At 37.7% G+C, this 13,135-nt stretch overlaps 1 protein-coding gene across 8 annotated transcripts in view; it reads right to left on the reverse strand.

Moving 5' to 3' along the window:
* IQUB (IQ motif and ubiquitin domain containing) overlaps window positions 1-13,135 on the reverse strand; it is a 79,072-nt gene that overhangs the window by 56,257 nt on the left and 9,680 nt on the right. For 6 of the 8 annotated variants that reach the window (XM_073009315.1, XM_073009316.1, XM_007982775.3 and 3 more), the window contains exons 2-3: window positions 2,454-2,851; window positions 377-511 (exon numbers count right to left, since the gene is read on the reverse strand). In XM_073009315.1, the coding sequence (XP_072865416.1) occupies window positions 377-511; window positions 2,454-2,847 (529 nt within the window). In that variant the 5' untranslated portion in view covers window positions 2,848-2,851. Of the gene's footprint in view, window positions 1-376; window positions 512-2,453; window positions 2,853-13,135 lie in introns of those variants that run through there. The other 2 variants (XM_073009313.1, XM_038004430.2) reach the window with 2 other exon arrangements.

The following is a 13,135-nucleotide window of genomic DNA, read 5'->3' on the forward strand; positions in this document are numbered from 1 at the left end:
CAATTATTATCACTTTTATTAAATGAAACTTTCTAGAATCGACCAAGTTCCTTCCCCTGTTCCCACAGCTTTTTGTGCACATTTCCATGAAAGCGTTTACACATTACATGGTAGCTACTGCATGCATCTTCTTCCTTACTAGTCTGTAAACAATTTTAGAACAGGAATCTTATTTCGCATTTCTCTGTATCTTCATTTCTTAGCAAAGTATCTAGAACAAAGTATGTCCTTACTAAATACGTGTTGAAAGAGTGAAAGCATAACCCACAGTGTTCAATTAGTATCAAGGTATTTACTTTTTAAAATCAAAGATCTTGATTGTTTACATCTTAAAACTAGAAAAGTCCTGATATGTTTTATTAGCCTCCAAACTTACCTGAGTATCTTATCTGCAGTACAGAAAGTGGGATACCTAATAAGTGTGAAAAATAGTCCTTGAGATATTTAAGAATGGTATCAACCTTAAAAGATATTACAATTTCCTGGCCCACTGGAATAAGTACAACTTTTACTGTAAATTAAAAGAGAAAAGAAAGAATTATAGTTAAATACAGCAAAGGTCAGCAAACTACAGTCCACAAACAGATACAGAATTATGTGTTAATTTTTAATTATATAAAATGCAAGTTGTTCTTGCTAGTGTTTCCCTGCTGCGCCCCAATGATAACAGTTACTTTTAATTTTCTATAAGGAGAAGTGGCCAACATTTAGTTGCTTTGAAAATCAATCCATAATCTCAAAAATTAGCTCTAATGTTCAATACCTGGTATGTATTGTTCAGATATAAGCATAGGAAACATCCCAGGAAATGAGGCATTTTGGCATAGTGAATTTAGGAAAGAGAGACCTGAGACAGACAAGGTCCCAGAAGTTAGAAATGCACTACAACTACTTTTCACAAAGAGGGACATTATATGGCTCAATCCCCTCTAGAAAAAAGAGAATCAAGATTCTTACATATTAAAAAATTTTTAAATATTATTATAAAATGATTATCTGTTCACAAATACAGGAGGGAAATACGGTATGTAAAAAGTAATTAATATGGGTAAACTGTTTTACATCTACAGACTTCAAATTTTAATAAAGAAGATGTAAAAAGATGGAGTATAGAATAAAGACTGTGGGTCAAAAAAGTTTTGTACATTCCTTTCCTGAAATTACAGTTTTCATAAAACTAAAAATAAGACATTTATCAACAACGTGACAAAATTTAAGTAGGCACTGGTAATGCTAAGGTTCTTTGAGCTTGTTAAAACTTGTTTTCACAGTTCTCTATCAACAAAGAGAATACTTTCTCAGATGGCAAACCATGAGAAGGTTATTTTAATTGTCTTCTCAGTGCAAAAAACTATAATCAATTTTAAAGCTTTCACAATAGTGACTTCTTAAGCTTTGGGAAGGGGAAATGTGTCAAGGGATTTGTGAAGCTCACGAGGTACAGGACCAAGACAACTTTTTTTAAAAAAATCACCATGTGTTTGCTGTAAGTTATAATATCAGGGAATGACAGAAATACCCAAAAATGAAACTCAAATTTACATTAAATACTAAAATTGAGAGACACCTGCTTCAGTCAGGTATAATCAGGCTTCAGTAGTTTTCTCTCCTTCTTTTCATTCTTTACTTATATGGACACATCACACAAGGGTAAACTACCCCACTAGATTCAAAAGCTACATTTTACCAGCCAAACTAAGCTGCTGTTATTATTGTTGTTAAATCATGGTTCATGTTCTCCACTCTGTAGGCAGAAAACTCTCTCACAACTCATTCACAAGATGGAAAAGGAGCAGTCAGTTAACCATGCAAGTAGAATGGTTCTCTGTGTAACCACCTTATTGCTGCTGCCACTCTGCTGTTATTAAGAATGTAATAATAACTATTATATGCTATCAACATTATTTTATGTCTTTAAAATTAACCTACAATGAAAAACAATGATTTTTCTGAAGGAAAATATAAGCTAACACTAAGCAGACTACAGAATTATGGAAAAGCAACATAATACGTAGAATAAGCGAGCACTGGATATGAAACTAGAAAATCTATTGTCAAGTTCCCATCCACCTATCCACCTCTTGCTATTTAGATACAACAATTAATTCCAAATTGGCATGCAAAATAATTCCCATTTTAGTCAACAATTTCTCCATCATTTTTAAAGGTCATAAACATTTTTAAAACCCACTTTCTTTGAAAAAATATATAAATATCAATTTTTAAATTTAACGAAGATCATTCATTGATGAAAAATAGATAATGCAGAATATAGAAGCTTTCACAAATAGTTAAGAGATTCAAGCAAAGTAACTCTGGAAGTTTGATGGATGAGGGAAAGGGAAAGGAATATCAAATATAAAACAAATCTTTAAGCGAAAATAAGCCAACAAGAAAACACAATCATTCTTCAAAATGAGAAAATGAAATAGCCTATCTTCCTTAGGTAGCACCTGTTGCTAGAGAATCTTCCACTGATTCTTGCAAAGACTCCTTTATAGCCTTTATTTTATCCAGAAATGCCAAACTATCATCATTTGGACTCTGCATTGCATATTGCTTTTCATGATGTTGTGGAGTATATGAAACTTGTCTTGGTGATAGAACCTCTTTCATGAGTTGTTCATTGTCTGGTTCCAGGCTTGAAAAGCTTCGGTCACTCTGCTCCTCAACATGTATTGCATGGCTCTCACTGAATTGTTGTATCCCAGATTCATGCTCTTCAGTTTGATCTGACTCTTGAGGCTCTTCTGAGGGAACTGGAATAGTAACAATGTCAAAAGCATCACTTTCTTCTGTTGAATTGGCTATATTCTGAGCTTCATACTTCTTGGGCTGATTAGACATTTTCCTAAATTAAGAAAAATAAACACATTTACTACATAAAGTTTCTACATCAAAAATCAAATTCATTGCTAGTACAGAGTAACATTCATAATATTCAACTAAAGTGTTGCTCATTTAAAAAAATGTTTATCTTACTAATGGCATCAAGTTAAAAAAAAAGAACCTCAAAACAATAAATTTGACAATACTCTGCAAAGAATATATGGAAAAATATTTTTAAATGTCTTGTCATTTCTTCCTTATTTATTCCTTATTTTAGTCTCATATTTTTGAGACTTCCTTATTTAATGAAGAATGCCTCATGAAAAGACTTTCTGAATTTCTTTTTTCTGAATACAAAACTGATATATGGATGCCTCTAGCATTACAAATGATTAGAAGCTCCAAGGAACCAGCCATCTCTATAGCAAGTGTACCCTGAACAGAATACACTTTTTGTAGTAGCTCTGCTCTTACAAATTGTAGCAGAGGTCTGCAATGACCTCTGCTCCCCCAAATAAACCTATTAACAACAAATATGGGTTGAGCTTGGAGCTGACTAGACCCACAGCCATAGCAGCCAAGAGCTTGGGTTTGGAAGACAAGACGACAGCATCTGAAAGATTGGACCAGGATAGTCCAGGGCATCCCAGAGCCGGGCTGCAGATGCAGGAGCTAAATTGGAGAAACGAATGTCCAATATAGCAGGGAGCTCACCTATGGAAGTCAGGAAGGGAAAATAGGGAACGTAGCCCCAAGACCAGATTTCTATGGCAAAGACAAGGGTAATATGAAACCTTGGAACAGTAGTGAGGTGGAAAAGCTCTCTCTGGGGCTTCTGCTTTGAGTACAAATCTTTATGGAGAAAATAAATTCACCCACAGCCAGTGGAATTCTCTGGATACTGGATTATAAATTTTAAAAAATGGAAACATCTGCAATAAAAATATATAATTGTTGATCTCAGTGAATAAGCTATACAAGATTAGAGACAGTTGAAGAGAGAATTAGTAAACTGGAAGATAAATAAAATGATTTTATATAGAATGATGCAAAAAGATAAGATACAAAAAATATGAGACTAAAAGCGATGGAAAAGAAAGTCTAGCATGTTTTTGCTAAGCATATATTTTGTTGTGAGCTAAGAATGATTTTGTACTGTGAAACCAAAAAACAACAAAGAAGATGCATTGGAGACTACATGTAGTCTCTGCAGTCTAAAAAAGACCTGTGAAGTCCTTTTCATAAAATGTTTGCCAGCTTCTGAACTAGCATATGTCAAAATGGAGTCCCAGAAGGAAAAATAGAAAGATAGAAGAGAAAAAATATTTTTATGTATTATTTATTCTTTTTGAGATAAAATCTTTCTCTGTCACCCAGGCTAGAGTACAGTGGTCCAATTCCAGCTCATTGCAACCTCCGCCTCCCAGTTTCAAGTGATTCTCCTGCCTTAGCCTCCTGAGTAACTGGAACTACAGGCATGTGCTACTACACCTAGCTTATTTTTGTATTTTTAGTAGACGGGGTTTTGCCATGTTGGCCAGGCTGGTCTAAAACTCCTGGCCTCAAGTGATACATCTGCCTCAGCCTCCCAAAGCTCTGGGATTACAGGCATGAGCCATGATGCCTGGCCAGGAAAAAATATTTCAAAAGGTAATAGCCGAGAACTTTTCAAAACTGATAAAAGAATATGGATCCTCAGATCCAGGAAGCATAACATAAATATATACCAAACAGGTTAAATAAAAATAATGAATAGCCATATACATTGTAATGAAATTACAGAATATCAAAGACAAACAGAAGGTCCTGAAAGTACAATGATAAAGAATATAACAGCTACTGTTTTGAATCATATTAATTTGCTGATACTAATACAAAGAAAAGTAAAATCACTGCAGTCCTATCAGAAAAATAGTAGCCAATGCAACAATAGGCTAACTGACAGAAGATAACTATCAACCTAGAATTGTGCACCCAGCAAAATTACCTCACAAGAAAGAAAACAGAAGTATTTACAAGTTAGTTACTAAGTTATAACCAAGATATTTGCTCTAAAGGAACTTCTAAGGAATATACTCATAGGAGGAAAATGATTTCAAGGGATGTCTGAAGTGCAACTCGGAAAGGTAAATGTGAAAAATCATAAACATATGGATAAATCCAAATAAATACTGTTAATACAAAATAATAGTAAATTGAAATATTAGGCAATAATACAAAATTGGGAAGGGAAAAACCAGACCAAACTCTCAAATCCTTATACGATTTATAATTTTTTTTTATTTGTATAGATTTAGGGAGTACAAGTACAGCACAGTTTGAAGTCTGGGCTTTTATTGTGACCATCACCCAAATAGTATACATAGCACCCACTGAGTAAGTTATCATCCCTCACACCCTTCCCATGCTCCCTTTCTTTCAAGTCTCCAATGTCTATTATTCCACTCTCTGTGTTCATGTGTAGATGTTATTTCACTCCCACTTACAAGTGAGAATATGCAGTATTTGATTTTCTGTTTCTGAGTTATTTCACTTAAAATTATGCCTCCCATTCCAAGGGGGACATATTCTTAACCCTAGACTTCGTTACTTAAATATGCATAGTTAAATCTCACTACAAGCAATAAAAAACAGAAAATTAGTTTTTAAATTTCAAAACAATCAAGAGGGAAAGAAGTGGAATGAGAAAAACCTGAACAAAGCTCAATTTTAAAAAAGGTCAAGAAACCTTTTCAGTCTCTCACCCACAAAAAAACAAAAAATAAACACACACACACACACACAACACCATTTTGATTATTTTCTCCTGTAACACAGCTTAATGGCCCAATTAGAAAGGGGATATCATAACAAAGCCCTAACTCCTAGCAACATATTCATCTGCCCTCTTTGAAGAATCTGAGGTAATGCTTTTGCTTCTATCTGAGGGGTCATCCTCACTCCAAACTGGCCAAGATGGTATCTTCTAAAAACAGCAATAGCAACAAAATCAAGAACTTCTGCTCTTCAGAAAACACAACTGGGAGAATAAAAAGACAAATCATAGACTGGAAGATAATTTTCACAAAATGCATATCTGATAAAGGACTTATATCCAGACTATATAGAGAATAATATGAAAAAATAATATTTAAAAAGGGTAAAAGATTTCAACAGACACTTCACCACAGAATACATATAGAAGGCAATTAAGCAGGGGCAGGCCTAGGTTGAGGCAAGTGAAGCACCTGCACTACTCTACACTTGTACTCGTGTCTGAAAATGAAAGACTCCTAAAATGTTGGGCCTAGGTGCATCATTTGGGTCATCCCAGTCTCAACCCTGAGAACAAACACATAAAATAAAGCTCAATATCATTACTCATTGTAAAAATGGAACTTCAAATCACAATGAGATAGCACTACGTACCTATTAGAATAATGAAAATAATATTTTTAAAGCTCTCTAATAGCAAGTGCTAGTGAGTGCATATAAAGACAACCGGTACACACAACAACATGGATGAAACTCAAACAAATTATGCTCAGTGAAGAAGCCAGCTCTACTAAGGCTGTGTAGTACTGACTCAATTTATATGACAAATCCTAGAGTTAGAAAATATACCAAAGCCTAAGGGTAAAGATAAGAGTTGATTACAGAAGGATGTGGGGATTTTTTATGTGATGGAAACACTCAAAATCTCAATTGTGGTAGTGGTTATGCAAACTATATGTGTTTATTAAAATGTATAGCACTCCAGACTAAAGAAGGTAAATTTTATTGTGTCTAGATTATCCCTTACTAGAAAGATACAACAAAAAGTAAAAGCAACGAATGCTCCTTTCCGGAGGAAGAAAAAAAAAAGTGTGCTCTTAAGACTAACACAAAAGGAATTTCAATAACAATAAGAATTTTTGAAAATCGACATGGCAGGGAAAAACAACTGATTCCAGATGTAAGGTCAGTGGTATAGGAAATGATAAATAGCAAAGAAAGTGAAAATATATGGGTAAATATAAATGCACTTTGGCTGTATAAAAATAATGTTGGGGCACACCCAAGATGGCCAAATAGGAACAGCTCCAGCCTCCAGCTCCCAGCATGAGTGACACAGAAGACAGGTGATTTCTGCATTTTCAACCGAGGTACTGGGTTCATCTCACTGAGGCGTGTCAGATAGGGACAGTTGGCACTGGTCCCCGGGTGCAGCCTGACCAGCGAGAGCTGAAGCAGGGCATCACCTCACCTGTGAAGCACAAGGGGGAAGGGAATTCCTTTTCCTAGTCAGAGGAAAGTGAGACACACAACACCTGGAAAATCGGGTAACTCCCACCCTAATACTGCACTTTACCAAGGGTCTTGGCAAATGGCACACCAGGAGATCATATCCCACACCTGGCCCGGAGGGTCCCACGCTCACGGAGCTTCCCTCATTGATAGCACAGCAGTCTGAGATCTAACTGCAAGGTGGCAGCGAGGCTGGGGGAGGGGCGCCCGCCATTGCTGAGGCTTAAGTAGGTAAACAAAGTCATTGGGAAGCTCGAATTGGGTGGACACCATCACAGCTCAAGGAGGCCTGCCTGCCTCTATGGACTCCTCCTCTGGGGACAGGGCATAGCTAAACAAAAGCAGCAGAAACCTCGGCAGAGGTAAATGCCCCCATCTGACAGCTTTGAAGAGAGCAGTAGATCTCCCAGCAAGGAGGCTGAGATCTGAGAACGGACAGATTGCCTGCTCAAGAGGGTCCCTCACCACTGAGTAGCCTAACTGGGAGACATCCCTCACTAGGTGCAGACTGACACCTCACACCTCACATGGCCGGTACACCCCTGAGACGAAGCTTTCAGAGCAAGAATCAGACAGCAACACTCGTTGTTCAGCAATACTCTATCTTCTGCAGCCTCCTCTGTTGATACCCAGGCAAACAGGGTCTGGAGTGGACCTCAAGCAAACTCCAACAGACCTCCATCTGAGGGTCCTGACTGTTGGAAAATTACCAAAAAGAAAGGACACCCACACCAAAACCCCATCAGTACATCACCATCATCAAAGACCAAAGGCAGATAAAACCACAAAGACAGGGAAAAAGCAGGGCAAAAAAGCTGGAAATTCAAAAAATCAAAGCGCATCTCCCCCTCCAAAGCAACGCAACTCATCGCCAGCAACAGAACAAAGCTGGACGGATAATGACTTTGACCAGCTGAAAGAAGAAAGCTTCAGTCGATCAAACTTTTCAGAGCTAAAGGAGGAACTACGTAACCAGCACAAAGAAACTAAAAACCTTGAAAAAAGAATGGATGAATGGATAACTAGAATAGCCAATGTAGAGAAGACCTTAAAGAAATGACAGACATGAAAACCATAACATGAGAACTACGTGACAAATGCACAAGCTTCAGTAACCAACTCGATCAACTGGAAAAAAGAGTATCAGCGACTGAAGATCAAATGAATGAAACGAAGCGAGAAGAGAAGTGTAGAGAAAAAAGAGTAAAATGAAATGAACAAAGACTCCAAGAAATATGGGATTATGTGAAAAGAACAAATCTACATCTGATTGGTGTGCCTGAAAGTGATGGGGAAAATGGAACCAAGTTGGAAAACACTCCACAGGATATCATCCAGGAGAACTTCCCCAACCTAGTAAGGCAGGCCAACATTCAAATTCAGGAAATACAGAGAACCCCACAAAGATACTCCTCGAGAAGAGCAACTCCAAGACACATAATTGTCAGCTTCACCAAAGTTGAAATGAAGGAAAAAACATTAAGGGCAGCCAGAGAGAAAGGTCGGGTTACACACAAAGAAAAGCTCACCAGACTAACAGCAGATCTCTCGGCAGAAACTCTCCAAGCCAGAAGAGAGTGGAGGCCAATATTCAACATTCTTAAAGAAAATAATTTTCAACCCAGAATTTCATATGCAGCCAAACTAAGTTTCATAAGTGAAGGAGAAATAAAATCCTTTACAGACAAGCAAATGCTTAGAGATTTTGTCACCACCAGGCCTGCCCTACAAGAGATCCTGAAGCAAGCACTAAAGTTGTAAAGGAACAACAGGTACCAGCCATTGCAAAAACATGCCAAAATGTAAAGTCCATCGATGCTAGGAAGAAACTGCATCAACTAGCGAGCAAAATAACCAGCTAACATCACAATGACAGGATCAAGTTCACACATAACAATATTAACCTTAAATGTAAATGGACTAAATGGTCCAACTAAAAGACACAGACTGGCAAATTGGATAAAGAGTCAAGACCCATCAGCTTGTTGTATTCAGGAGACCCATCTCACATGCAGAGACACATATAGGCTCAAAATAAAGGGATGAAGGAAGATCTACAAGGCAAATGGAAAACAAAAAAAGCAGGGGTTGCAATCCTAGTCTCTGATAAAACAGACTTTAAACCATCAAAGATCAAATGAGACAAAGAAGGCCATTACATAATGGTAAAGGGATCAATTCATCAGGAAGAGCTAACTATCCTAAATATATATGCACACTATACAGGAGCATCCAGATTCATAAAGCAAGTCCTTAGAGACTTATAAAGAGACTTAGACTCCCATACAATAATAATGGGAGACTTTAACACCCCACTGTCAACATTAGACAGATCAACGAGACAGAAAACTAACAAGGATATCCAGGACTTGAACTCAACTCTGCACCAAGCGGACCTAATAGACATCTACAGAAATCCCTACCCCAAAGCAACAGAATATACATTCTTCTCAGCACCACATCGCACTTATTCCAAAACTGACCACATAGTTGCAAGTAAAGCATTCCTCAGCAAATGTGAAAGAACAGAAATTATAACAAACTGTCTCTCAGACTATAGTGCAATCAAACTAGAACTCAGGACTAAGAAACTCAATCAAAACTGTTCAACTACATGGAAATTGAACAACCTGCTCCTGAATGACTACTGGGTCCATAACTATATGAAGGCAGAAATAAAGATGTTCTTTGAAACCAATGAGAACAAAGATACAATATACCACTATCTCTGGGACACATTTAAAGCAGTGTGTAGAGGGAAATTTATAGCACTAAATGCCCACAAGAGAAAGTAGGAAATATCTAAAATTGACACCCTAACATCACAATTAAAAGAACTAGAAAAGCAAGAGAAAACACATTCAAAAGCTAGCAGAAGGTAAGAAATAACTAAGATCAGAGCAGAACTGAAGGAGATAGAGACACAAAATACCCTCCAAAAAAATCAATGAATCCAGGAGCTGTTTTTCTGAAAAGACCAACAAAATTGATAGACCAGTAGCAAGAGTAATAAAGAAGAAAAGAGAGAAGAATCAAACAGACGCAATAAAAACTGATAAAGGGGATATCACCACCGACCCCACAGAAATACAAACTAACATCAGAGAATACTATAAACACCTCTACGCAAATAAACTAGAAAACCTAGAAGAAACGGATAATTTCCTGGACACTTACACTCTCCCAAGATTAAACCAAGAAGAAGTTGAATCCCTGAATAGACCAATAGCAGGCTCTGAAATTGAGGCAATAATTAATAGCCTACCAACCAAAAAAAGTCCAGGACCAGACGGATTCACAGCCGAATTCTACCAGAGGTACAAGGAGGAGTTGGTACCATTCCTTCTGAAACTATTCCAATCAATAGAAAAAGAGGGAATCCTCCCTAACTCATTCTACATGGCCAACATCATCCTGATACCAAAGCCTGGCAGAGACACAACGAAAAAAAGAGAATTTTAGACCAATATCCCTGATGAACATCGATGCAAAAATCCTCAATAGAATACTGGCAAACCAATTCCAGCAGCACATCAAAAAGCTTATCCACCATTATCAAGTGGGCTTCATCCCTGGGATGCAAGGCTTGTTCAACATATGCAAATCAATAAACGTAATCCAGCATATAAACAGAACCAAAGACAAAAACCACATGATTATCTCAAAAGATGCAGAAAATTCCTTTGACAAAATTCAAGAGCCCTTCATGCTAAAATCTCGCAATAAATTCAGTATTGATGGAACATATCTCAAAAAAATAAGAGCTATTTATAACAAACCCACAGACAATATCATACTGAATGGGCAAAAACTGGAAGCATTCCCTTTGAAAACTGGCACAAGACAGGGCTGCCCTCTCTCACCACTCCTATTCAACATAGTGGTGAAAGTTCTGGCTAGGGCAATCAGGCAAGAGAAAGAGATAAAGGGTATTCAGTTAGGAAAAGAAGAAGTCAAATTGTCCCTGTTTGCAGATGACATGATTGTATATTTAGAAAACCCCACTGTCTCAACCCACAATCTCCTTAAGCTGATAAGCAACTTCAGCAAAGTCTCAGGACACAAAATCAATGTGCAAAAATCACAAGCATTCTTTTTTTTTTTTTTTTTTTTTTGAGATGGAGTCTGGCTCTGTCACCCAGGCTGGAGTGTAGTGGCCGGATCTCAGCTCACTGCAAGCTCTGCCTCCCAGGTTCACACCATTCTCCTGCCTCAGCCTCCTGAGTAGCTGAGACTACAGGCGCCCGCCACCTCGCCCGGCTAGTTTTTTGTATTTTTTAGTAGAGACGGGGTTTCACTGTGTTAGCCAACAAGCATTCTTATACACCAGTAACAGACAAACAGAGAGTCAAATCATGAATGAACTCCCATTCACAATAGCTTCAAAGAGAATAAAATACCTAGGAATCCAACTTACAAGGGATGTAAAGGACCTCTTCAAGGAGAACTACAAACCACTGCTCAGTGAAATAAAAGAGGACACAAACAAATGGAAGAACATACCATGCTCATGGATAGGAAGAATCTATATTGTGAAAATGGCCATACTGCCCAAGGTAATTTATAGATTCAATGCCATCCCCATTAAGCTACCAATGACTTTCTTCACAGAATTGGAAAAAACTGCTTTAAAGTTCATATGGAACCAAGAAAGACCCCGCATTGCCAAGACAATCCTAAGCCAAAAGAACAAAGCTGGAGGCATCACGCTACCTGACTTCAAACTATACTACAAGGCTACAGTAACCAAAACAGCATGGTACTGGTACGAAAACAGAGATATTGACCAGTGGAACAGAACAGAGCAGTCAGAAATAATATCACACATCTACAGCAATCTGATCTTTGACAAACCTGACAAAAACAAGAGATGGGGAAAGGATTCCCTATTTAATAAATGGTGCTGGGAAAATTCGCTAGCCATAAGTAGAAAGCTGAAACTGCATCCTTTCCTTACTCCTTATACAAAAATTAATTCAAGATGAATTAGAGACTTAAATGTTAGACCTAAAACCATAAAATCCCTAGAAGAAAACCTAGGTAATACCATTCACGACATAGGCATGGGCAAGGACTTCATGTTTAAAATACCAAAAGCAATGGCAACAAAAGTCAAAATTGACAAATGGGATCTAATTAAACTAAAGAGCTTCTGCACAGCAAAAGAAACTACTATCAGAGTGAATAGGCAACCTACAGAATGGGAGAAAATTTTTGCAATCTACTCATCTGACAAAGGGCTAATATCCAGAACCTACAAAGAACTCAATCAAATTTACAAGAAAAAAAACACACAACCCCATCAGAAAGTGGGCAAAGGATATGAACAGACAGTTCTCAAAAGAAGACATTCATACAGCCAGCAGACACATGAAAAAATGCTCATCATCACTCACCATCAGAGAAATGCAAATCAAAACCACAATGAGATACCAATCACACCAGTTAGAATGACAATCATTAAAAAGTCAGGAAACAACAGGTGCTGGAGAGGATGTGGAGAAATAGGAACACTTTTACACTGTTGGTGGGACTGTAAACTAGTTCAACCATTGTGGAAAACAGTGTGGCGATTCCTCAAGGATCTAGAACTAGAAATACCATTTGACCCAGCCATCTCATTACTGGGGATATACCCAAAGGATTATAAGCCATGCTGCTATAAAGACACATGTACACATATGTTTATTGTGGCACTATTCACAATAGCAAAGACTTGGAATCAACCCAAATGTCCATCAGTGATAGACTGGATTAAGAAAATGTGGCACATATACACCATGGAATACTGTGCAGCCATAAAAAAGGATGAGTTCGTGTCCTTTGTAGGGACATGGATGCAGCTGGAAACCATCATTCTGAGCAAACTATTGCAAGAACAGAAAACCAAACACCGCATATTTTCACTCACAGGTGGGAACTGAACTATGAGATCACTTGGACACTGGAATGGGATCATCACACACTGGGTCCCATTGTGGGGAGCAGGGGCAGGAGGGATAGCATTAGGAGATCTACCTAATGTAAATGAGGAGTTAAT

Source organism: Chlorocebus sabaeus, chromosome 21 (genome assembly GCF_047675955.1).
Source record: "Chlorocebus sabaeus isolate Y175 chromosome 21, mChlSab1.0.hap1, whole genome shotgun sequence".
Taxonomy (NCBI): domain Eukaryota; kingdom Metazoa; phylum Chordata; class Mammalia; order Primates; family Cercopithecidae; genus Chlorocebus; species Chlorocebus sabaeus.